Here is a 26,885-nt window from a genome sequence, read left to right as displayed (position 1 = left end):
CCTTCTCTCGTTCTTTTTCTTCTGTTCTCCGCTATAGCATCACCATTCTCCACTCTCCACTCTCCACTCTCCACTCTCCACTCTCCACTCTCCACTCTCCACTCTCCACTCTCCACGTCACTCTTTCCAGCTGCTTCCACTCTCCCCTTCCTACTTTCGCTTCCTTACTTCATCCTGTTCCTCACCTCCCCTTCTTCTAGCTGCACTTCTCTCAGCTGCTCTCCTCTCTTCATCCCTGTACATAATTGCCTTACTCTGAGGCACTCAAATACACGATCATGAGCATTGAGTAATTTTATACCTTGCCAGACCCAGCTCCGGAGCCCCCACAAACCCTTAATTATGCTCAGCTGTGTGGCACAACCCACAAAATACAGGAATTGGTTCAAGGAATTCAAACTGTTCATTCTTTGTTTTAATTGGACCGTAGGCACAGGCGCGGGTCTGTGGACTTCAAGAAGTCACCATCTTGGTTCTCCCAATCCAAACAGTTCCTCTCCCATTAATTCCCAGTGTACCGGGAAACAGTTTTTCCAGCTACATTCACAACTGTTTTCTCTCTTGGTTTACACAGGATTCACAAGGAAGTTACCAGCCGCCTCCTCTACTTTCTGTATCACTGACTGTGTCCACCTAAGTGACCCTGAGCTCTCCTGGATCATCCTAGGTTCTGCTGCTCTGGGCGGTCCCTCCCCACTGCCACCAGGTCCAAACCGTTCAGAGATTGCTAGGAAGCTCTCAACATTGCAGCTTGGATATACAGTCTTTTCTGAAAATGGCTGTTTCACAAAATCCTTATAATCGGTCTGAGACCCATAGGAACATGAAATACTAGGTTGGTTAAATCCGAGAGATTTAGGACAGTAGTGCAATAAGCCAGGACTGACTGCGATGACACCAGAGGTTAGAAATGGGATATGAAACCTGGTGTATCCTCCATGAACCTTGTTCAGACCCTACATCACAGAGCGGTTAGTGTCACTCAGTCAAACTGGTCTCCCCAGCCTCATCAACTAACCAAAAATATGGGTCTTTGTTACAAAATATAGTTCACAGAAGAAATGGCACAGCTAGAGGCAAGAGAGTCTGGCCTGTGGAGTTCAACTATGTCTGAGAGAAAGGTCTGTATACAGAAAGCTTATCCAAAGGAAATGTATGTAAAAGGAAAGAACACATACACTATGAATTATTTTAATTAAAAAACTAAATTTATAAAAAGTTGATGAATATTTTCTATATTTCCACGGTAATCAGAAATGGTTCTCACCTGTGGGGCGGTTAATGATTTCTGCTTCTTGGCTGTCCAGATGTGCCATGCACACAGCTTCCTCCTTTATGCAGAAGGTGGGACCCAATGACATAACTGCATTACCTTCATTAAAATAGACAGCTCAATTATAAACACACAATGTCAGCACTTAAGACTACTACTTTTAGCACAGTGATAAACAAGCTTAATAAAAGCATGTGGCGAAGGTACTTGTAGCTTTTGAACGCCTCAAAAATTTTGGATCCCAACAAACCTCTGTATAAACAGTGGTATTCCGATTCCTAGAGGCAACCCAGTCTTTAAATGAAAGGTTCCTACAGGTGAATGATTTAATTTTAGCTTTCATTGGCATCATTGCTCTATTTTACATGTTGAGTGAACCGTGTGAATGTGTTCCAGGATGGGTTGGCAGAAAACATATTTTTCAAGAAATGTCATACCTACAAATGATGACATAGCAAAAAGAAATACTAAATCAAGACAGGCGGCCTCATCCAACCTATGCCCAATTAAGCCGTTGTAGAATGACCCACATGGTAAGATTCATCATTTGCACTTGTTGTCGTAAGGTCACCATAGTCCTATCACACTACCAGGATTCAGGAGCATTCAGGACTTACCCGAACTGGAGTCGTTGTTGCCTTCTCCTACTTTGACTTGAAAATGATCCATTAAACCAGTCGCCTGCTTGTCATCCTTCCGCAAAGGAACATATGCATTCAGTAATGGAAATCCTAAAAGGCAAACATTTTAATATTTTAAAAGGTAATGACATTTGGTTCCAAGTATGCAGAAATCCTACAAAAAAAGTAGACGCACTATTATTTTTGAAAAACATATAATGAGTTTGTTTAAAGGGTAAGAAATCATATGAGAAGGGTCTCTTACTTCATATAACAATGTAAAGCGCATACACCATCATACAATTATTGTACATCAATGGAGCAATACTATAAACAACTACATGTGTGTAACTACATGTGTGCGGTGCCATGGTCCTGTTGGGAGATCATAATATTTCTACTGCATCATACTCTGTGCACTTAAGTGAGAGTGCCAAGTTGATCTCCAACACAGTACACAAACCTTTTCCCAGCAGTAAACATTAGCTAGAACACCAAGACATACAAAAGATTAACATCAGTCAATACAACCGTAACCATTCAGACCCATTTAAAATGTGTATATAATGTATGCATGGACAGAGTTCCCACTAAGAACATCTCAAAATGTATTTATCGGAATTTCAGAAATTACAAAATGAACGTTAAAAGATGGCTGCCGAGTACACAGACCTGTTTAGCAAACTGGCCCCCATGGTGTAAGCATGCAACCTTGTTAGTCATAGTTTTAATAAAAGTGAGTGTTTGCCACATAACAAATAGTGTTTCCCAAACAGAGAATAACATTTAGGATATCAGGTAAAAGAAAATTGTGGAGGTTAACTAGGGCTAATCTAACGAATACGTACCTGTGAGCTCTGAAAAGGACCACTATTATAAAATGAACATTGAAAAGCTGCAGTGAGCATTAATACTATGTCTGTTTAGAAAGATGGCTCTCGTGTTGTAGCCATGTGACCTTGAGTAACATAATTGTGGAGCTTAAATAGGGAATTTATTTTAAAAAATTCCATTTGAACAAACCTATTCCAAGGTGGCCAGAGTTGAATAATCATGCAACCACTAAATAAAAAGCCTTTCAAAATGGCACCCGCCCACTCCATAAGTGGATGACAAGGAAGAAACCATTACTATGTATGCAAAAGTAACTTTCTCTTACAATAATCTCTCCTCGAAACATAGCAGTTATACTGACCTAGGGACGTGATATTTTAAGGAATGAGTCATACAGGTGTGGAGATACCACTGACACTATTGCTTTGATAAAAGGATGAAGGAAGATATAAACCAATAAAATGATCAAATAATGCAAGGTAATTTCCATTATGTTTTGTTAGAACATATTGATTGGCTAATTATGGACCATATTTCATAATATTAAATCTGTTTAGGTCTCAGAAAAACAATTGACGTTCGATAACAGACTTAAGATTAAAAAATAGGTATGCCAATTCCCTATGGGCCTACAAGAACAGTACTTTTGAGAGAGCCACCCCTTGTCTAATACATTTTCCTCTCTCCTTATTGGAACATGGAATCTACACAAGTACAAGCTTGAAGACGGACTGCTCAAAATTAACAAATACAATGGCACTGACCACATGTGAATTTGGGCCAGATGCGCAAAACTAGTATAGCTGGTTGAAACATGTCATGTCTCAAATTACTAAAATACATATGAGTAAACAGATTTTTTTGGGAGTTTGGCAACTAATTTTGAGGATTAGTTCCCCATTTCTCTTCATTCAATTTTGAACAACACATAACAATTTTTTTCTTTCTTTCTCAATAAAGCCATAAGAGAATGAAGTTACCCTTTTATGTATGTGAGTGATAGGATTTATTTTTTTATTGTGATCTTTATGTTTTTATAAATGTATCAGCCTTTATATTTCTTTCTGCTCTTATTTAGTCATTTTGTATGCATTATTTGTCATTAATATCTATCATCTGTTTCATTATAAACTGTATGCATTTATTACACTTTTTCGCAACATATTGTTGAATTTGTATTGTGTCCTGACTTGATACATTCCTATACACAGTTTGAGATATACATAGTAGCAGCCCTGTCTGTTCACATATGATTTAACACCCACTAGTTCCTAGAAAAAGGGCACCCGTGTAACGCATAATATAATGTATGGAACAATGTATGAAAACATGACCATGTAACAGTGGGATACTGACAAATAAGCACTAAATCATTGTGTAGATCTTCATAAAGCAAGACGCTGTATAGTTGTTCCACCTGTGTATGGCAATATAATGCTATCATGGAAGTTGTGGATGAAAATAAAAATGTACCACTAGCCCATTAGGGTAAAGTGAAAAAATGATAGCTGGGACAGATGGCTCAAGGAGGGAGAAAACACTGTTCGTAAGTGGAGCAGGTGGTTGGATATAGGGTCATGTCATATCAAATCTCATACCAGTTTGTAGTGGATCACATAGAGTGAGCATATATCAAAGTAAATCAACAATGATTCATTAGTGTATTTTTGCATGTACTGAGACATCGACCAAGGGGGTGGACTTATCCAATCTCTCCTTGAGGGACTCTGCAGTTCTTTGAGAGCAGATGAACATTTCAGCCAAAGCCGACAAGAAGATTTGGTCCATTATGCCCTGAAAATTCTTTGCAGTCTATTATGGACTCTTCCATGTATTTGGTGGGGCACACCAAAACCCAGCTGGTAAGATTGTGAATATTATTGGGGTCTCGCCAGTTTGCGCCAGTTTGAGTTTATGACTTTAAAATCCAGAGCCAGAAGACCTATATCCTTCTTGCCCTTTCTTCTCAGGCTATCCTCCTGCGATCTTAATCTGACATTTAAGGTGTTCCTCTACCATTCTTCTATCTTTCCTCCTGGTCTCCTCTAGTACTTTTAGTCTTGGGTTTCTGGGTTTCCCCAGATCCTTCCACTTCCACCCTGTTCCAGGTGTCTCTCTCTCTCTCCCTCTCTCTTAGGGTGGGGAAACCACAACACTACTGGGGAAAAGTGCGGACTCAATACTTTCTGTCAGGTTTACGAGGCGAACAGGAGGGCTTCTCCACCTCCCTTCCTCCATGGTTCCACGGTTCCTACGCCTTACTCTCCCAACCAGTCTACTCTACTCTTTAACGCCCACTGGCTTGGTGATCCCCAGTTTAATGGGATCTTATCTCCTCTCTCTCCAAGGGTGCTAATTTCTTCCTCCCCCACAACCACGCCACTTTTCGCCTTGTATTGCTCCTCCATAACACCAGGCCACACGCTTGTTCCTCCTCCCAACATGGGTGCAATCGCTTCAGAAAGGGTTACCACACCAAACCCCTGCCTTAGGCCAAGCTTGCCATCTTGCCATTTCTAAGATTGCTAGCCACCACCTCACTCCATTCTCCTCCTACGAATGTTCGACTCCAACCTCATCCTAATATGTTCAGCTAGACACCTCTTGATGCCCAACCTCATCACCACCCTGGTATCCTACTCCCTCCTCCTTATACTGCGCTAAACCAGCCACCACCTCAGCCACCACCTCCTGATTATCAACCCCCATCCCACATCCTCCTGTTTTTCTAACCACCTACTTGTGATGACTTTTCTCCTTCTCTTGTTTCTAGCCACCTCCTCCCACCACCTCCTTCAAAAATTGACAACTCACTCAAAACTCCTTCAACAACCACCTTTATCAAAAGAAAACCATGCCTGACTTGGACTCTGAGATAATATAGGTCTCTAAGCCCTCCGACTGGGATGCGATTTTATGAGAGGTCACCCCTGTGGATTTAAATGGGTAAGGGACTATGAATGGTGACTTTAATTAATTCACCTGTGATTGTGATGGGGGTTTGATATTAGACCAATCCATCAGAATGATAATCTGCCATCATGGATGTCAGGCTCATCAACTGTGATGATTCTGCTGCCCAAGCAGTCCACAGACCTCTTTTGGTTTGCAAACAACATAAAGCCAGTTCTCGCGCTTTGCAAAAGTATAGGATGGTGAGCAAAGTAAAAGCCTATTTGGATTCAGCACAGTTTCCATGCGTGAGCTTTTGGGCCCCGTAAATGTTTTTCTTTGAGCTCAGAGATGTGCGCCGTTACAGACACAGTCTCTCAAAGTCTATCTGCTCTGCAAATACATAACTCACTTACGTTTGAGGACAGGGGGGGACATTGCATCCCTAATATACATTCTTTTTCAGCTTGGCAAGTTTGGAAACTGTCTCCCTAAGGAGTCAGTGCCCCCAACTTGCCTCATGTAACTATCGCCTGTACTGCGACATGGGGAACACGTTCAGATGCCTGGCCATACAAATCCCTAATCCATCACCAACTAGGTCGTGGAGGCTCTAGGCCCCGCAGTCACCCGAATATATGACCTCCGGGTTAGGCAGGGAACTTCAACACACAGCTAACTGTCTGAGGTGACACTCTGGGCAACTGTGTACGTATATGGAATATAAGACCAAATAACAACGCATTGGTGGCCCAATCAGAAACAACTCACAATGTACTTTCGGATAATGTATGCAGATTCCTGCCACAATCGAGGGAGAAGCATGACCGGCAGAAATGACCATTTCAGAGAACATCTTTTTGGATACATTAATTGGGTACATTTAAAAAAAAAGAAATCAATCATAGTTAATGAACAAATGGCAATCTCTGAGATTAATCATGAACTAGGGTTTATAAATGATGAATGTAAATAATCTCATGGACAGTCAATAGTCAGACTAGTGAAACCTTTCATAAAACCATTAACGGTTTTATCAAGAAGAGATGTGTTTTACAGAGGCATTTACCTGGTAAACCTGGGCAGTTTTCTTTACCTTTCAGTGAAAGCAAATAATGTGATACCACATTTGAAAATCCAGTTTCCGGGGGTAGCATGCCATTACCCCCCGTAGTTTTGCAAGGATGAAGGACTGGGGTGTGGTACACTCAGTATCAGCACACCAACAATCTCCAAGACATCGCTGCTCACCTGGGTCACGGCCATCCTGGCGGTCTGCTCGTTCTGCACGCTGATTCTCCAGCTTCCTGACCGGTTCTTCTTGGACCCCATCACTCCGCTGAGCAGCATTGACAAAAGCGCTCCCTGCGACTTAAGTACAGAATTATATAACTGAAATTCACACATAATGGATTTAATATTGGGTTTTCAGTCCTTGTTCTATTTTGAAGAATCCATTTGGGGTTACCTAGATGTTCCATCTGTCTAGACATCTTTGTCTTTTCTTATGCTGTACATCACTATTGCAAGTGAGGGAACATGAAAGACATCCTTTGACTGAGTTTTCTTATTGACATCTTGTCATTCTTCTCTTCTCTGTGAGATAGCCACTGTCCATAATGTTTAAATGTCAGCATTGTGGGCACAGCATAAGTCACATATATGACATGCGGTTTATAAATTCGAGCTAGCGCATGCCAGACTTTTGGAGCCATCAATCTGTCAACAGTACTCACCGAATAGAACAGCTGTATCCCTTATTCTGCCAGCTTAAATGTTCTCAAGCACTATTAGCATTACTCATGCGGGAAAAGTACCTGGCTAAGGTTCCAGAGCTGTGGCCACTTAAACAGAAATCGGAAGGCGCCACAGCCCCCACACATTTCTTCATCGATTATAACCAAGGAACTCATGTAGTGGAGGACCTGGGCGTTCGTGCCTCAGCTACAAAATACTTCACGGAGTGGACGGATTAGAAGGTGTTTATGGGATTAGGGACTCAATGCTGTACTGCAGTCAGTAAAAAGAACTCCATGAAGTGACTCTTTACATGCTTGAACTGTAGGTACCCCAGATATTAGTGTCTCGTCTATGGGGAACCTATTGTGTGGTAGGTAATCCAGGCTTTACTGTCTTTTATATGGGGACCTTCTTGAATTGTACGCCCCAGGTTTAACTGTCTCATCTAGGTGGGACTCTCTTGAATTGTAGGTACCCCAAGCCTTACTGCCTCTCTATGGGGGACCTCTTGAATTGTAGGTACCCCATATTTTACTGTTGCACTATGGGGAACCCCTTGGATTCTAGGTGCTCCCGGCTTTACTGTCTTGTCTATGGGGAACCTTTTCAATTGTAGTTACCCTCTGCCATAATGTCACCTCAGTGGAGAACTTTAGAATTGTAGGTACCCGAAGCTTTACTGGCTCGGCTAAGGAGACACTCATGAAGAGTATTTACAATCAGCTTCACTATCTCCTGTGGAGTCATCACTGATCCCCAGCCTAAGCTCTCCTCCCATGTGGCCTGGGGACAGCAGTGGATACCTGATCCTGACCCTGGCGGTGGTATTAGGAGAAAGGATCACATGGGAGGAGATGGTTGTCACAGAGACACTGTAGCCCCATCAGGAGAGACGCAGTATTCGTCTGTTAATAACGAAGAAGACCCTATGATTCCTAAATTCCTAATGGCATGTGGTCACTTTATGAGTCCCTCCAATTGTAGGACCCAAGGAACGTATTCTACAAAAAAATCTAGGCAGAGTAATGTTCACACCTCAGGTGCACATGACTCATATTTAACATCCTTTGTCTCTGATGGTTTTATCCTAAGTAAGGATCCCAAACAAAATACCATAACACATCAGTCTCACATAACACCTCCTGTTTCTAATAGTTTTGATTCAAACAAGTAATCAAAGCATTGCAGTTTTAAAAAGTCTAAAACTCCTATGGACTTCAACTCCCATAAAACCTCCAGTAATGGGATGAGGAAAAGAAGAAAGGAGTTACTGTGGAGCAAGAGAAACACCAAGCCAAATGTGCAGAATAGTTGCTGGAATGAGAATCATCTGCACCGGACACTTGAACATGGTGTGCCTTTTTAAGTTCAGAGTGAAGGGGGAGAAGAGAGATGCAGAGCGGGCAAAGCGGGAAGCAGAACTGGAAGACAGACACACGAGGGTGGACTGTGTGGAAGGAGGCAGGCACTTCCTACCTGCAAGGCGAGAGACTGGGAGAAGCACATTGGGTGATGCAGGTAAACCACTGAGGAAAGTGGAGAGGCTGCCGGGGACACGGTCTTGGGAAGAGCAGCAGTTCCACCATTAGATGAAGGGGAAGCCGGCAGGAGATACGCAGGAGGGTCTGCAGAGCAGGAAACACGTTCACTGAGCAAGGACTTTGCTGCAGTCATACGCCACAGGTCTGGATCACCCGCAAACAGCAGTGAGTATGCCCAGAAGCACTGGGAGTCCCCGGGGCATACCAACAGGTGTACAGACCGTTGGGAACTTATTTTGAATAGCAACCAAACGATATAGAAAGATAACGTTTCCCCAAGTCTCCATATATGAGATGTTGATATGGGGAATGCTGGAGGAAATGTCAAAAGCAAGTGAACATTAATGAAGCAATTTAAAGGCAAGATATTTACACATCTTCATATATGAGATATCAGTATGGGGTGAGTGCAACAAGTATTGCCACAAGCCAGTTAACACTAACAATGACGTTAACAAACAAAGCTTGAACAAGTCTCCATATATGAAATGTCAATATGGGGAAAGTTAGAACAGGTAATACCTGGAGCAAATAAAGTATAAACAATGAAGAAGGCCAACTGTGTTATACTTAAAGAGAAGGTGATTGAAAGTTATAAGAAGACCTGGTGAAAGAGGTGCATCAAGCAGCAAGCCTTTGGGGAAAAGATACTTGGCAGGAGAGTATACCAGGGGCTATGCAAAGCCTAGGGGGGGATTCCTGGCAGGGGAGCAGGGGAGCAGACTAGGTAATCCATGTAGAGTAAGTGAAAAGAAATGACATTGTGAAAAGGTGAAAAGGTGCCAGGCAGGAGAGTACACCAGGAGACCATCTTTAATAAAGTTGCTGTATAGAAGAGACACTTTTGCCATCCTTTCAAACACCATTGTTGGAAAGAGACACTTGTTCATTATTCTTATTCATTAACCTTAAGAGAGAAAATAAATGTTTCTTATCTTCCTTAAAGTGCTAAAAAGGCATTCCTTAAATTGCTGTGTAGAAAATACACTTTTGCCACCCTTTCCAATGCCCTTGCTTGGAAGAGACACATTTCATCATCCTTATGAAAGTGTTATGTTAAGGAGACATTTCCTTTCAACTTTCTACCTGAGACAGTTCAGGGGAAGGCAATCAATTCCTGGATACAAGGTTTGTTTTGTTGGATTTACATACTTAGTTTTCGCACACTTTTTGCTGAACTTTAACTAGAGACATTTACCTTGAATCTTTTGTTCATTTTTAGTGTGAGGGTTAGACACATTTTGGCCACAACGACAGCTTACTTTAGGTTTAGTTTTCTAGGCAGGGAAACTCTCTTTAGGATAGGGGCAGACAGGCCTTTATCCAAACCCTATTTATTTTAATTCAATGACCAATGTTGAAAACATGACAACTTTGTATCCGCCTCTCATCTCTGACCGCTCACACTCCTATATGAAGAACATCTTTAAGCGTAGGTGCTGTAGGCTTTATCGTCTTATCTATGAAGCTCCTCTCGAAATGTAGGTACCCACAAACATACAGCGTCCTCCATAGGGGATCTTTTGAAGTTTTATTACCTGCATATTTTCTGATCCATCTATTAGAAAAATATATTCATGTGCAGGTAACCCAGGCTTCACTGTCTCCTATTTATAGCTTTAAGTGTAGGTACCTGTAGCTTTACAGTCTACTGGCGCAGTGACTTTTAAAGAGTAGGTGCAGCAGGCTTTAATTTTTACATTCATTTATATTATGCAGATTTCTAAAGCACAAATACACTCAAGGGTCTATTGAAGCTGTTAAGTGGCAAGCAGCACGGTTTATAGGTGCAAAGTTGAGTCTTGAGTGGTTATTGGCAGAATGCAGATCAGTAGGGAGGGTGTTTCATCACTGTGCACCAGGAATGAGAATGCTGGCCTACTATGTCCTTTTTCGTAAAATCAGGGCATTAAAAGCAAGAGGGAGGTGTGGGATCTGATAGAGCGGAGTGGGTGGTATTGCTGCCATTTTGAAATTAAGCAAGGGGACGAGTTCTGTAGTAGGCATTATGGTGAGGCACAGGAGCTTGAATTGAATCCAATACTCCACCTGGAGGCAGTTAATATGGCAAGGCAGTGAGCAGATATGGTCATAACTACGTGTGGCAGGACGAAGCCAGGCTGTGGCATTCTGCACCATTTGTAAGCATTTAACAAAATAGGCCGATCGCCTAAGATAAGTAGCCAGTTTGCAGGCAGAATGTAGGGGATAACCCTGTGAAGAGTGCTTAATTGAAAGTGACACATATAAACCACTGAATTTACATGTGGAGCGTGGTAGAAATCCTGGTTGATTTTAACCTAAGGTTTTAAGCTAAGGGGCAGTGAGGATAGATTCCCCACTATTGAAGACTAAAATGTGATGTTCTATTGGTTTGTTGATACTGTTGAGTGTCGGCCAGTGGTGTCTTATCAACTAGTTTACAGCCAATAGCCAATTCCAAAATTAGGCTTCTAGTGGCAGTCTGTCCCCATCATTACAGACTTAAATTTGAGAGTCATCGTCACAGGAGCAGATAAAGAAGTAAATAAATCAGTTGAGACTAGCCAGTCACTGAGCAAATATATTGAGTAAAAGATGGAACAATGTTGAGTCCTGAAGCAGGCCATATTTTAGAGGAATGGGGTCTGAGATAAGGTGTGGAGTAATCTACGGTATCATATGCAGTTGATAAGAAACAAATCCAGGGCCAAGACAACCCGTGTAATACTCCACCATGTGCAGGTCATCCAGGACGGATACAAAAAGAGATTTGGTTCCGAAGGTGGGGAAAGTGCCAGCCTGTTGTGGGTCTAGGTAATCTGAGAAGGTAGTTTCAACCCATAGTTCAGTATGGCTTGGTGCTACGTGTGAGGTTTAACAGGAGACGTGTTGTGTAGTTAATGACCCCATGAGTTTCTGAGCATGTTTAACAGCCTTGATAAGTGGGAAATGCCATCTTTGTCCGGTGGCAATGTGAACTCTTACTCAGAGCTCACAAAGGCAGCCCTGGCTGAAAAGAAACTGGGTAAACATGGTCATGGTCTGCCAGAGACCTCTATCGACAACCATGAATGAGCCCATGCAGATGGCCTTTGTAAATAGGAGGCAGGCTCTCTTCGACTGATTTGGAAGCCACCAAAACTTTGGTCACACATTAAATGTGATCAGAGGGCGGGTGGGACTATCAGCAGTCTAAGTGCACATCTATAGAGACCATGGCTACCCAAAGTGCTACTGTGTACATGGAAGAAGGCGGCGACATTAAGGATCTAGCTGGAAGGTCAGTTGCTGGAGTCATGAACTTCCTGAAGATGAAGCCCAGATACCAGAGACACCTATCTACGGTGTTCTCTCTATTTTTCCTGGTGGCCATTTTTGGCTCTGTTGGGATGCAGATGCAACGTCCCAACAATGGAAAGAGGTTTAGGGTGCATAAATTGTATTAACAATGAGAGTTGGTCATTTAGTGTACGTTTGGATTGGCATTCCTGCACACATGTTATTTGTAGCTAACCTTTGAAAGCATAATTAAGCCTTGCATAATGAAAAAAGGAATAACAATGAAATAACGTTGCTCATTATTTAGAGGTTTGTGCCAGAGAATTGATTAATAGCTTGTAGCTAGCAGTATTAATTATGTGTGTTTTGGTTGCATTGAGGATTTAGGACAACTTTGTGGCCACTGGTAGGAGACAGTTGAAGTGCTTAAAGGCAAGATAGGGTAAAGGGTATTGTTTTAGTAACACAAGATCTGTGTGCCTCGGTAGCAAGAGTCCCACCATTTTGGATTAGGTCTCACCTTGATGTTATTTCCAGTAGCTAGAGAATTAGGCTGGTCATTGGAGCTTTTGCTTTTGTTCATTTAATTAGAATGTATGCATCCTACCCCCAGTGAGTGATCAAACATCCAAGGTCGAGGGATGAAGGGGAACGCAAAGCGCAAATAGCAAATGATGAGCAGTGTGCAGGAGCTTGCAAAGGATGTTGGTCTTAGCCAATTAGACTAGTGTTGCAGCTGTGAAAGCCGAGTGTCATGAGAATAGGGCCTGGTATCAGGCACTGCTAAGCGGGCAAGCTAGGTTTGGAGTATTAGTGCCTCCAGTGAAAAGCATCCAGACCATTTGAACTGCAGGTGTTTTTATTCACTTTATTTACTAGAACAAACAATTCAGAGAAATTAATTCCCAAGAGCAGTGCCTCCACTGTATGTTTTTATAGCACCTGGTCCCCAAGAGACAGAGTAGGGGCCTTGTTAGGGGTGCAGCGTGTTCTCAGACAGGAGTCTCAAGAGCCGATAGCAAATAGCACAGCTGCTATGTTAAATGAGCCATTTGGGAGTGCCAAATTGTCTGGTCTGTTGAGGAAGCCATTGTATCACTAGGCGGTTTGACCTCATTGTTCACACTAGCTCCCTGATTTTGTCCTCTCGGGGGTATGCACATCACGAGTTCTCCACACAGTGTCTTGACCAATAAGAAGAGTACATTATTGCAACAATTTACCTGGGTATAACGGACCAATCGTTATAGTGTTTCCTCCTGACGGCATAAACAACATCTTGCAGGGGTTTGTATTTAGATGAGCACAACCAATGGGGCAAAGAACTATAGGAGATGTTTAGATTCTTATATAGGTGTTAACCAATGGGGAACATGGCATTATGTTGTATCTGATATGTTTTGCGTATGATAATTTGCATTCTTCCTTTATAAAAGACGTAACTTAGAATAGGCGTTGTGAGACAGGCTTGGTATCAAATAAGGCACAGACTCAAAAGCAACAGTTCAAACACATTTATTTATAAACTTTGTTGGGTTGGTATAATGCCTAACTTGCCCTAACTCTAAAGGGGTTGTTTCCTCAACTGATGTTTCTAAGGGCCGTCGATGTCTATAAATCCAAAACCAAAGTCTGCCTGTGTCTAAAGTGTGCGATGAAATGTGATCAGGGGTCCTCTTAAAGAGAAATGGTGGCTCAAAAAGAAATGTAAACCAAGACTGGATTCAGATAGCCTTACCATCTGGTGTAGTTCTACCAGTATCAAAAATAGTTCAGCTCTAAAAAAAAAGATGGCCCTTGGAACCTTTCACGTAGGTCTCTTGCACCAAGTCAATAAGGTTCAAAATGTCTCTAGGTCTCTTGGGGGGTTCCTTCCCCAAGCTTCAATCCTTTCAGTTACAAACAAAAAAAATCACAGTTCTTGTTAGGACTCTCTGGGATCCCTTCCCCAAGCTTAGACACGTCTGGTCTCACACAAAAGTTCACCTTGTCAGGATGCACCATTTTAACAAACAGTTCTTTCCATGGGGTAGTTTCAGAGACAATTTTGAAAATGCTGGGCTTTGGCTCCTCCCCTGCGCGACCACTCTGACTTCTGACCCCTCAATTTGTACTCTGTTTCTTCATTCTGGCACCTATCCCCCCTGTGCCCTTTTTCAATTCTGGCTTTGCTTCTCTTTCTCCTTTCTTTCCTTCTGTTGTGCACACCTGCAACCTCTTCTCTCTTTACTGTGCCTCTTGGACACTCCTCTTGGCTTTATCGTGCCCCTGGCACACTCTGTTCTTTGGTCGTGCACCCTTGCACCTTCCTTTCTTTGTATCGTGCCTCTTGCACTTTCCCTTTACAGCCTTCGGGTAGCCTGTATCCTATTTTCTGCTTTTAGGTCGCTTGCACCCTCTTTTCTGCTTTTGTGTCGCTCACACCCTTTCTTTGAAAAATTGAAATTCAAAGCAATAGAAAGCAATCTGTTGGGTCACTCCACCTTCTCTTCGCTTTCTTTGGCTCGCTTTTCAGTCTGTCGGGTCGCTCGCACCGTCTTTCCTGTTTCGGGTTGCTTGGGTCCTCTTTGCTTTCTCTCGCTTTGCGCCGCTTGCGCACTCTGCTTTTCCTTGCTTTCTTTTTCCCTTCTGCTTATCGCTTTACTTTCGGCTTTCAAGCCACGCTCCCACTCCAGCCATCCGCATGCCACTGGGTTTCCCTCATTCACATAGCAAGACTCACCCAGACAGCGCAGCGCTGGCGAGCAGGTTTCAGCGATATGGGGTGTGAGGTCAGGGTCTCACCACCAGCCTCTCAGATACCCCTGGGATTGGCACCTGTTCCAGGGAGCAGGCACTGGCCTGGAGACAGCCAATAAGCTGCAACTCGCCTTGCTCCGGTTCTCTGCACTGCGACCCCTCTGGTACACCTGGTCAATGTCTCCCCATCCCGTTCTCCTCCGGTCCTGCCAGGCTTCTTATGTTGCAGACTTCACATTCCAACCAGCAATCCCAGCTTGCTCATACTCTTTGGCAGAACCACACCTTTTTATACCTGAAGTAACTGTCAAGTTGAGTCAGGTGTGAATGGTTAGGGTAGATTGCCTGACCATCAGTGGGACAGCCTTATGGTGGACTAAAGTAGTAGGCCTCTCCTTGCCTTCCCATATTATCTTTATTGTTCTCTATCACCTCTTCCTCGTCCCAGTACATGTTGGAAATGGAGAGGGGGAGATGAAATGGGATTGGAAATACCCCATAAAGGCAGAGGGTAATGGGAAATGGGAAAAGGGGGAATACCATTTCACCTCCTTGGGTATTTTCCTCCAAGTCCCCCATGACCCTCTGTTAGGCAGAATCCCGTGCAGTGCCCTTAGGGACCACTACACTCAATTAAGACTACAGGTGGCAATATAAGTTTTACCTTTGGTACAAGCCTGTACTACTATGTTAAAGTGGTAGCAGTAGCGGAGCAGCCAGGCTTTTTTCTTTTTGATATTTTATTTCTATCGCGCTCGTACACAAGTGTTTCAGAGCGCGACAAGGCAAGCGAGGGGAACAAGGGAGAACAAAGCAGCGATCTTACTAGGCCCAGTGACATTGAGAACGCGCAAGGGCATGCGAGGGGGGGGGTTCATGTAAGTGGGGAGAAGTGGAAAGTGCGAAGCAGAGGAGAAACAGATAAATAACAATGAATAAATAATAAAGGCAACAAACAGTGGTAATGCAGCCAGCAATTTGCAAGTGCTAGGTTTAAGGCAGAAGACAGGGTAGGTCTGATAAGTGCAGGAAGAAAAAGGGGGGCTTTATGGGTACAGATACAGACCCCAGTGCAAGGGGTGGCCCGGAGGCAGTGCGGGAGGGTGAGCAGGTACCTGGGCCCGAAGGACAGAGGGTGGCCAGGTGCGCGGTGCCAAGAGAGAACAGATCAGCAGGGGCGAGGGGGAGCGAAGGCAGAAGAAAATACGAAGGTCTTGAGGTGCTTCCGGAACCGGAGATGGTTCTCCTCAAGTTTTAGAGTGGCAGGGAGGCTGTTCCAGAGGGAGGCCCCAGCCGAAGACAGAAATCTACCCCAAGCTTGTTTCTTCGGAAAACGACTGACCCTGAGGGAGTTGGAGGTAGAGGAGCGAAGAGCTCGAGAGGGGAGGTATTTGCGGAGGGATAGCTGAAGGTATTTTAGACCCAGGCCCCAGAAAGCCTTGTGGACAATGCAGAGGGTTTTGAATTTAATCCTTGCATCCACTGGGAACTAGTGGAGAGATTTCAGAGATGGAGAGATATGATCCCAGGGCTTGAGGCCAAGGATAAGTCTTGCAGTCCTGTTCTGGATTAGCTGCAGAGGGCGGAGAGTAGAGGCAGGTAGATTTAGAAAGAGGTTGTTACAATAGTCCAAGCTAGAGAGAAACCGAGCTTGGGATACCATGATCTTCTGGGGGAAGGAGAGGAAAGGCAGAGTACCTCTGAGGAGGTGCAGTCGGAAATTTGATTTTTTAGAGACCTCAGAGATGTGGGCGGAGAAGGAAAGGGTGGAGTCAAAGGTGACCCCGAGGTTCTTAGCCTCGCAGGTGGGGGTAGGAGGAGTGCCAAGGGAGGCCGGCCAGAGAGTGAGGGGAAAGAATGGTGAAGGTGTGCCAATGAGGAGGATCTCCGTCTTGCTGGCATTCAGACAAAGATCATTGGCGGCACACCAATCTTGAATGGCAGTTAGGCAAACAGAGATGAGAGAGGGAGAGGAGGTAGCAGAGGCTGTTCTCAAGAGTATATGAGCAGTAGCAGAGATTACACAAAGGGACCACAATTACTGTGACTCAAGCAAACACTGACTCAAGGTTTCAGTTAGAAAAATATAAGTACATTTATTTTTAAACCGTTTGTTATAAACACAACACTTCTATTAAATTCAAAACCACACGTAAATTACACTACAACTAACCAATTTACTTTGTACGGTATAAATCAAGGTAAGTACCCTGTGTTTGAATGGACCGGTGTTATGAAACAAGACACTTTACCGTGAATACGATTGCGATCACTTTTTGACAGTTCGGTCTACTAAATAAACGCGTATCCGCGGCAAGAAATGCTACCGGGGCAAAAACACACTTAGCAACCGAGATACCCAGAGGGAGTTGGGGGCACAAATCCTAGGCAATACATTAGTTAGGCAGACAGAATCGAAGAACACTCATAGACAGGAATTCAAGAGTCAAAGGGCCTGAGCCAGTGTCAAGTGGAACGGGGTTCCTGTTGTCTAGGATCACACAGTCGGACAGTTCACAATTCAACGTAGCCAAGAGTACTTTGATATTGTCAATGTTCGGAAGCAAAAGTTATAAGAAGTACGGAAGATTAAGGACAAGCCTTAAGGAAGAGAAATAGGGATTGACCCAAATTCCTCAAGCAGGACACAGTACCTTTCTCAAATGATGAAGCTGGTGCCACGGCAGTTGTTCCTGGTAGTTTCCTGCAGACCCACGTTTCCCGGAGCTTCGGCATGAAGGACGATGAGGGGGTCTGCACCACGCAGGGATGAGGCCGGCAGCAGCAACAATGAATAAAAGTTGCGCTCCTTAAAAGAACAGGAGATGCTCTTCAGGTGGCTATCCGGACATACTACAGCAGTGTGCAGAGATTTCGACCGCGAAGGGATTCCTCCGACTGAAGAAGATGAGCTGGTTATCCCCACCAGGCTCAAGGGAAGAAGACTCCGGACTGGAGCTTCTCTTAGTCGTTGAAGGGTAGATAGCTCAGGACTGCAGCAGGGCTTCACCGGTACGGGATAGTTGAAGCAGTCGACCTCTCCTCCGCTTCTCTTCGGTTCCTTGTAGTTCCAGTGGCGACTCTGACTTCCAGCCCAAGAGAGCTGCCTTTTATGCAATAATCCCCCATTCACATAGCCTGGCTGTCAATCACACAGCAGGGGGGTTGTCCAGCCCGGACAACCACCTCAGCCAATCATGAAAAAGTGGGACTTGGGTTTCCTAGGATTCCCTGTGCAGGGGTTGACTACACACCCCTCCCTCACATTCAGCCCACCTAGACACCCAGGCGCCTAGAGGAGGGCTTCTTGGCAGAAGCCCGCCAAAAGGCAGTGAACAAAGAAGGCAAATCTGGTTTGCCGCGCAAAGTAAAAACAAGAAGGACTTTAACAAAAAGAAATGGCGAATAAACCGCACCGGAGCCTAAAGAAAAAGTATTTGGTCAAGCGGATTTAAGTTCGAGGCTAATACAATAGCCCACAACAATACCACGTTTATATAGAATAATCGCGGTAGAAAAGTTAGGGTAGATACCACTGCCACCAGCCAAGTCTAAATGTTAAAAGAGCGAAACAATGCTCTAGGAGGTACAGATAAAAAGGGGTAAGGATTAACCCTTTCCAGTACTCCATGTAAGATGGGGTGTACTGGATCTGTGGTTAAATGACTAAGTAAAGTTAATGGCAACTTTACCCTTTTCTGGGTGACAGTAGTCAGCCACAGAAATGTAGTCGGTGGGGAGTCTAAAAGACAACCCTGTGTCACTGCACTGAAGGTGCTGTGTAACACACAAAAGAAGGTGGCTACTGAAGTGGTGTACTCCAGAGTCCACAATCACAAAAACAGATGAAATACACATGGCAAAACACAGGTAAGAGTGGAAAAAAGAGGTACACTCTTACCAAGTGGAAAAACAAACTCCAGAAATCCAGCAAAGCTGCTGGGGAACTCACTAGGTAAGGGAAATTAGCCCTAGAATGAGAATTCTCCCTAACACCCTCCACTCAGGTTATCCTCCCTCGCTTGTCCACCCCACCAACAGGGTCGGGATACAAAAGCGATGGCCCTTTCCTGCCCACCTGAATAGAGGATCCCGGGGAGTAGGTAGGAGAATACCATCAGATTTCTCACAGCGTGTCGAGCATGGTTTTAGTTTTCAGTTATACGGGACTGACTGATACTCCCGGATGTACTTTCATGTAATAAAGCTTTGTTTTTCCTTGCAAGCCGTGCACTGGTTATTGCCCCCTTCTAGAGTAATTTGTGATTAATCGGTTTTTGGGATTACCCTAAAGCTCCTCCAGGTCTGCATCTGTTGTGTGCTCCACAGAAGCACTTGACCATGCATATCACTGTCCCAGAAGGGGTTCACTGTTTTATTGGTGGTGACTCAACAGCATTGTTTCTACCAACATAAAGTGCCTGCTCCATCTCTAGACTCTTCAGGATGAGCTCTGCTGTCCTTCTTCAAGAGAACCTCAATTGTCCTGTCCTCCAGACAGAAGCATCTGTCGATTTGATCCGCTTCTGCTAGCTTTTTGCTGCTGCCGTTTCTTCATCCAGCTACCCGACGGTTGGTTTCTGTGGCTCTATCAACTTTCTCTGCTTGGGTGGTCAGATCTTTCTGATGCAAGGGGCTCTGCTTCATACCCTGCTGCCTGGAACGGGAAGCATGACCAGTGGAAAACCCTGCATTGGAACTCAACTCTGTCCAATGACTTACTCAAACAATGTCTATATTGAAATGCAGACTCTTTCCCACTCTCAACAAGAAATCACATGAAAATAAATAATCCTTTTAATATTGCCAGTGCATTTGTCACTAACATTCCCTTTAAGAAGCACCAAAAGTCCACTAATTGGAGGGAATCAAGTAACCCTTGATAACGATGATGTCCCTCCAATCTAATAGGAAGAGAAGCACAATCTCAGCCCTCAACTACACCTGAAAACTATATGTGCTGCCTGCAAATATCTGAAAAGTGGTGAAGATTAGTGAGTAAAGTTAATTTCAGCCTAACCCAATGCTGAAATTTTACCCGCAAAGAGTAAAAATAGAACATTCATGTAGGAACATCAACATGTATTATGCTCTCAGATGAATATCTATGCCATAATAAAATAATTGGCCAAAAAAGGTCAACCAAAACACATATAGGATGTCGCTAAATGAGTGGTCAACTGGTTTCTGCAACTACAACTAGTTTCCATTCATCAGGACCAGAGATAATTTTTCTTCTGTGCACGGTCAATACTGCAGATGTTTGTTTATCTGCTCAGTTCTTGTTTATGTACCGTTTTTTATTTCTTCCAATTTTCTTCTTACAGTTGAGATTACAACTGTAATGACTGCAAAAGTGTTTTCGCCATGATTGTACTCAAACATTGCTAACCAATCCAATCCAATCCATTTCTCTGAGCCTTAACTCTTGATGTTTCATGGCAGTTTGTGCATCAATACGTTTCACTTCAGTGTAGTTCAAGAGACCCTCTTCAGTGGAGCTTTCCACATTTTACATGATTTTAGTTAAATAGAATTAGTGGTGTTAGTGTAATCACTCTACTTCCAAATCCTCACCGCTGTACAGCAGTGTTAGGCAGAATCCCGTGCAGTGCCCTTAGGGACCACTACACACAATTAAGACTACAGGTGGTAATACAAGTTTTACCTTTGGTACAAGCCTGTACTAATATGTTAAAGTGGTAGCAGTAGCGGAGCAGCCAGGCTTATCTCAAGAGTATATGAGCAGTAGCAGAGATTACACAAAGGGACAAAAATTACTGTGACTCAAGCAAACACTGACTCAAGCTTTCAGGTAGAAAAATATATGTACATTTATTTTTAAATCATTTGTTATAAACACAACACTTCTATTAAATTAAAAACCACACGTAAAATACACTACAACTAATCAATTCACTTTGTACGGTATAAATCAAGGTAAGTACCCAGTGTTTTAATGGACCAGTGTTATGGAACAAGACACTTGACCGTGAATACGATTGCGATCATTTTTTGACAGTTCTGTCTACTAAATAAATGCATATCTGCGTCAAGAAATGCTACCGGGGCAAAAACACACTTAGCACCTGAGATACCCAGAGGGAGTTGGGGGCAAAAATCCTAGGCAATACATTAGTTAGGCAGACAGAATCGAAGAACAGGAATTCAAGAGTTAAAGGGCCGGAACCAGTGTCAAGTGGAACCGGGTTCCTGTTGTCGAGGATCACACAGTCGGACAGTTCACGATTCAACGTAGCCAAGAGTACTTTTATATTGTCAATGTTCGGAAGCAAAAGTTATAAGAAGTACGGAAGATTAAGGACAAGCCTTAAGGAAGAGAAATATGGATTCACCCAAATTCCTCAAGCAGGACACAATACCTTTCTCAAATGATGAAGCTGGTGCCACGGCAGTTGTTTCTGGTAGTTTCCTGCAGACCCACGTTTCCCAGAGCTTTGGCACGAAGGACGATGAGGGGGTCTGCACCACGCAGGGATGAGGCCGGTAGCAGCAACGATTAATAAAAGGTGCGCTCCTTAAAAGCACAGGAGAGGCTCTTCAGGTGGCTATCCGGACCACTACAGCAGTGTGCAGAAATTTCGACCGCAAAGGGATTCCTCTGTCTGAAGAAGATTAGCTGGTTATTCCCACCAGGCTCAAGGGAAGAAGACTCCGGACTGGAGCTTCTCTTAGTCATTGAAGGGTAGATAGATCAGGACTGCAGCAGGGCTTCACCGGTACGGGATAGTTGCAGCAGTCGACCTCTCCTCTGCTTCTCTTCGGTTCCTTGTAGTTCCAGTGGCGACTGACTTCCAGCCAAGAGACCTGCCTTTTATGCAATAATTCCCCATTCACACAGCCTGGCTGTCAACCACCTCAGCCAACCATGAAAAAGTGGGACTTGGGTTTCCTAGGATTCAACTTTACTCATTTAGCGACATCCTATATGTGTTTTGGTTGACCTTTTTTGGCCAATTATTTTATTATGGCGTAGATATTCATCTGAGAGCATAATACATGTTGATGTTCCTACATGAATGTTCTATTTTTACTCTTTGCGGGTAGAATTTCAGCATTGGGTTAGGCTGAAATGAACTTTACTCACTAATCTTCACCACTTTTCAGATATTTGCAGGCAGCACATATAGTTTTCAGGTGTAGTTGAGGGCTGAGATTGTGCTTCTCTTCCTATTAGATTGGAGGGACATCATCGTTATCAAGGGTTAATTGATTCCCTCCAATTAGTGGACTTTTGGTGCTTCTTAAAGGGAATGTTAGTGACAAATGCAGTTATCCGCTCAGTTCTTGTTTATGTACCGTTTTTTATTTCTTCCAATTTTCTTCTTACAGTTGAGATTACAACTGTAATGACTGCAAAAGTGTTTTCGCCCTAGAGGGAAAGTATGAAACCAACATCAGCCCTACTGGCAATATTTTGGGGCCGGTTGGGAAAGGCATGAGGGATAATTGGCCTGGACTGAACCAATAGAAGATAGCGATGTTGATGGTTTCCACCATCCACTCTCTGACTAAAGCTAAAGACATATGCCCAGAGATATTACTACGCTTCCCCCTCCAGATTCAAAGAAACATGAACATGTTAGGAGTATGCTTAATTGAACTCGATCTATGGGCATTCAAATAAATAGCATCACTAGTGCTGGAAACCACTATTTGATTTTATTAAGATAATTAAGGGCCTGGGTGGCAGTTGTGCATACCATCATTGGGGTGTACTGCAATGCCATTAGAGTAGTTGCCACCCAACATACTCTCCATCATCACATGGATTGATATGATAAGTCATTTATAACAGACCTTTACACAAGTGTTTCTAAGCGCGACAAGACAAAGGAAGGAAGACAGAGGGAGGACAAAAAACAATCTTACTAGGCCTTGTGTCATTCAGATTGTGCAAGTGCAATAACGCAATGTGCATGGGGAGGTAGAAAGGGGAAGTGATAGGGAGAAGGAAAGGAGAAGTACAACCAGGGCAACGTTGCTCTGAGTAAGTGCGCCAGGGCAGCGCGTCTCAGGAGTGTGCAAAGTGGCAGGGTACTGTAGGTTACAGATATAGCCCCTAGGTGCATGGTAGGCCTGGAGGCCATGCAGGGGTGCGTGGTCATGGAGGAAGCTGGTACCCAGCGAGACTCTGAGGGTAGTCAGGCCGCCAGTCAGCACAGCAGACATATAGAGAGAGAGAGAGAGAGAGAGAGAGAGAGAGAGAGAGGGAGAGGGAGAGGGAGAGGGAGAGGGAGAGGGAGAGGGAGAGGGAGAGGGAGAGGGAGAGGGAGAGAGCGCGCGCAGTGGCGTAAAGGAAGGTCTTCAGCTGATTCCAGAACTTCATGTGGCCCAGCTCAAGTTTTAGAGGGGCATGGTGGCCATTCCAAAGGGAGGCACCTGAAGAGTAGAGAGATCTGCCCCCCACACTCGGCATGGAGAAGCGTCTGACCTTCAGAGAGTTGGAAGCGGCTGTGTGAAGGGCTCGAGAAGGAAGGTGTTTTAGAAGAGAGAGTTGGATGTAGTGCGGGCACCGGCCCCAGAAAGCCTTGTGGAAAATACAGAGGGTCTTGAACTTGATACTTGCAGCCACTGGGAGCCATTGGAGAGATTTCAGGGCTGGAGAGATATGGTCCCTGGGCTTGAGGCCAAGGACAAGTTGTGCAGTCCTGTTCTGGATTAGTTGCAAAGGGCGTAGAGTAGAAGCATTGCTGTATAAAGTGGCTATAATAATTATTAACAACCCCAGACAGGGTCAAAGCCAAGGCCTGGAATATTTTATATCGTCTTAAATGGCATACTTCCTCTTGCCCTCAGTGAGCTAAAACATGGTGCATCATGGTTATCCTATGTCATTAACAGGCTAGAGTACTTGGCAGGTCTGTCACTGTCTTAGCTGCCAGCCAATGAATGTGCTACCTAAGGATATTCATTGCACTGAAGATGTTTACCTATGATCCTCTTACTTGGGGAGTTGCCCAGCACACTTAGAGACCTCACTAGATGGCTCCATAACCCGATTGCAGACTTCGTCACAGGAGCCATATGGTTGATCCGTGGTGATAAGGGGTTTATGGAAGTAGATTCCCCCCTGTATTACAACTGTGGCATGGACAGTGAACATTACAGGTCACTTGGGGGCAGTAGAAGCATGACCTTTAGCATGCCGCAGTATTACTATGAGTTTGTTTAGGTTTCTCACTCACTGTACTCGTATGTTCAGTGTTTCATTACAAATCTGTGTTCCTGAAACAATGTGTTTCCATGCCCATACACAAGAGGACCAACAAGTAGTCAAGGAACATAGTTATTGATTCTGGCAGAAGGGGAGAAGGAGAGAATGGCTCATCCCACAGCTTGACTGCAAGACTGATGTATATGGAGTGCATTGTCAAGTGCTGGATATATAGTATGTGGCACTTTTTTTATTTAAAAAAACATGCAGCCGCTACAAGAGCTGAATGAGGCCTGAGAGGTGTGCGACTGTGTTTCACAAATTGGTCAAGCCAGCACCGTTCTGATGACCTATTCTAATCAAGTTCATACTTGTTGCTGACCATCATCGTAAAAGCGGAATCCATTCAATGTGGTTGGGTGCCAAAATTGATGCCTAGCTCCAAAAGGCAAAACCGAAGAGTTTATGAGCTTTTTAGCCTCTGCGGAGGGCCATGTATCCTGAGCACCCACTTGGAACGTTGGACATATTCACACAAGCCCAGAAGAGTCAAGTTGGCTGTTCTGTGCCCTGACCATAGAATATGATGGTGATGTATCGTCAATGACCTCTCTGTGGAAGGTGCCCTGAAGGTGTGCGAGTGGATGCTTGGAGAATATCTCCATTTGTGGAGGGGAAGGTCTCTCTTGCTTTGGTGTCCTATATATAAAATGTCTAGCCATAACACTGCTCATCTGCTACTGAGTTACATCAGTTGGGAAAATGTCCTGAAAGGCCACTTGCCATCTGTGGAGGTAAGCTCCCCAGGATGGAGGTGAAACTACAACTCCACACACTGTCCGTATACATTTCCATTCTGGAAAGACAATGGGGATTATGACAGGGCTATTTGCCATGCTGATTTAAACTATTATTCTGAATGGCAAACCTCCACCTAAGCATCTCTAATGGTAATCAGTGAGTGTGAACTATGGTGAACAGGCGGGTGAGAATGTGTCTTGCTTCTCATCACTCTTATGTGGGTTTCTCCACTTGTATTCTTCTGCATCACACTTTAGCTTTACGTGTGCCTCTGACCTTTCTTTTAGGGTACAAAATACAGTAATGGGCATTAGGAAACTGGGCACATCAAGACATCCTGCCTAATTTACTGAGACCACCAAAACCCCTGCTGAGCTGTGGGTGACCACACCAGGCTCCATATAGGATCATGATCTAAATTCAAGATGCTTATGCACTGTACCAATGCATCAAATGTTTAACCCAGGTTAGGTTTGGAATACACAAACGATGTGCCTGTGCTAAGACATGTTTTTGCTCTTGTCTGTCTTTGCTTCTGTGTGCCTGATGTCAAGCACCAATGATTGTGTGCAAGTGTGTCTCTGTTACGATGCATTTGTGCTTTAGGGTCTCTGTGTATCAGTGTGTCTGTACTCCACTGAGGCTGTGCACTAGTACATCTGTGTTCTTTATGTCTGCTTTGTGTGTGTGTGCTCCTGTGGATCTATCAGTCTATACTTTCATGCAACTCTACTGTTCAGCCTCTGTGCGTCTGTGTGCCTTTGGGTGAGAATCTGTGCCGTTCTGAAAATGCGTGCAAGTATAGCAGACAGAATGCTATTACGCAGATCTATTTCCGGTGTATTTCTCTCACCTGGATAATCGATGTCATCTTCCTGTGGGTGCTCTTGTTGCATGAAGGAACCATCCTGGTGGTCTTTAGATCTCAATGAGAAGACACTGGTGGCGATATGCGGACCTGCCATTGAAAGAAGCAACATTATTGCACAGCACATCATGGACTCAGTAGCATGGAAACTGAGAGGACATGAAAGTAATGTGTACTCTATGTCATGGAGGGCTGAATGGAAAGTGCAGACGACTGGGCCCCAGAAGTATGGTGTATAGTCTTATTTATCTTATGCCTCGCTGTCACCTCAGGCTTCTCATGGTTTTGAAGTTGGAGCCTCAATCCCCCACTACCACTCACTATTCCCCAGGCCACTCATCCACATTCAGAACTCCAACTCTGGTTCACTCTCCTACATTCCTCACTACTCTGAGCTCTTTGCCTGGGTTTTGTACCTCATCCCACCTCTTCCACCTGCCTTTGCACAGCTTGGCCTCTTTGTTCCTTTCTTCTCTGCTGTTCTTTGGACCATCATCTTCTTTACTTACTGCCTCCCCCTTAGGTGCAGCACCTTCACCAGTTACCAGCTCCTCTAATACCTCCACCTCATAAAACCATCTCCTCCAACTCTTCTCCTCCTCTGCCTCTTCATGATATTACTACGTTTTCCAAATGCTTACCACTAACTCCTTAAGTGACCACATCCTCCAACGTATCTGTTCACTCTTTACCCGAGCTTTTTTAAACCATGCAAAGCTTTTCACACTTATTCATAGACAGATATAACACATTTCAAATAAAATGTGTAATATTAATGCAGATCATAAAATGACAACCATTTTAAACTTTGAGATTAAATTCAGACATCTTCAAAAGTAACCAATTTAACCCATTCAGTGACAACGACACAGCTGTGCATATCCATAGCTTTTCCTACATAATGCTAAGAATGTGGAAGTTCACATCTTGATCACACTCATTAAAAACCCATACAGCATCTCTGTGAAGACAATTGAGAGGTTAATTGCTTACACACTGAGCTACACATATTACTACGTTATACCAAATCCGGTCAGAGAAGCAGCCTTCAAAACCATCAACTGGAACCTACAAAAAAATGGCCAAATTCACTCCATCTGCACACCTTAACTGGGGCCATTTTACATGGGCTGGAGTG

General features: G+C 44.0%; 1 protein-coding gene across 4 annotated transcripts in view; it reads right to left on the bottom strand.

The window, feature by feature from the left end:
* LOC138566119 (zinc finger protein 467-like) overlaps positions 1 to 26,885 on the bottom strand; it is a 158,805-nt gene that overhangs the window by 84,893 nt on the left and 47,027 nt on the right. For all 4 annotated transcript variants that reach the window (XM_069643135.1, XM_069643129.1, XM_069643142.1 and 1 more), the window contains 4 exons: positions 25,733 to 25,837; positions 6,871 to 6,990; positions 1,891 to 2,004; positions 1,268 to 1,372 (listed from right to left, as the gene is read on the bottom strand). In XM_069643135.1, the coding sequence (XP_069499236.1) occupies positions 1,268 to 1,372; positions 1,891 to 2,004; positions 6,871 to 6,990; positions 25,733 to 25,837 (444 nt within the window). The remainder of the gene's footprint in view (positions 1 to 1,267; positions 1,373 to 1,890; positions 2,005 to 6,870; positions 6,991 to 25,732; positions 25,838 to 26,885) is intronic.

This window comes from Ambystoma mexicanum, chromosome 1p, assembly GCF_040938575.1.
Source record: "Ambystoma mexicanum isolate Mex_15411 chromosome 1p, UKY_AmexF1_1, whole genome shotgun sequence".
Taxonomy (NCBI): domain Eukaryota; kingdom Metazoa; phylum Chordata; class Amphibia; order Caudata; family Ambystomatidae; genus Ambystoma; species Ambystoma mexicanum.
The sequence above is the reverse complement of the archived record's forward strand: the minus strand, read 5'-3'. Positions and strand labels throughout refer to the sequence as shown.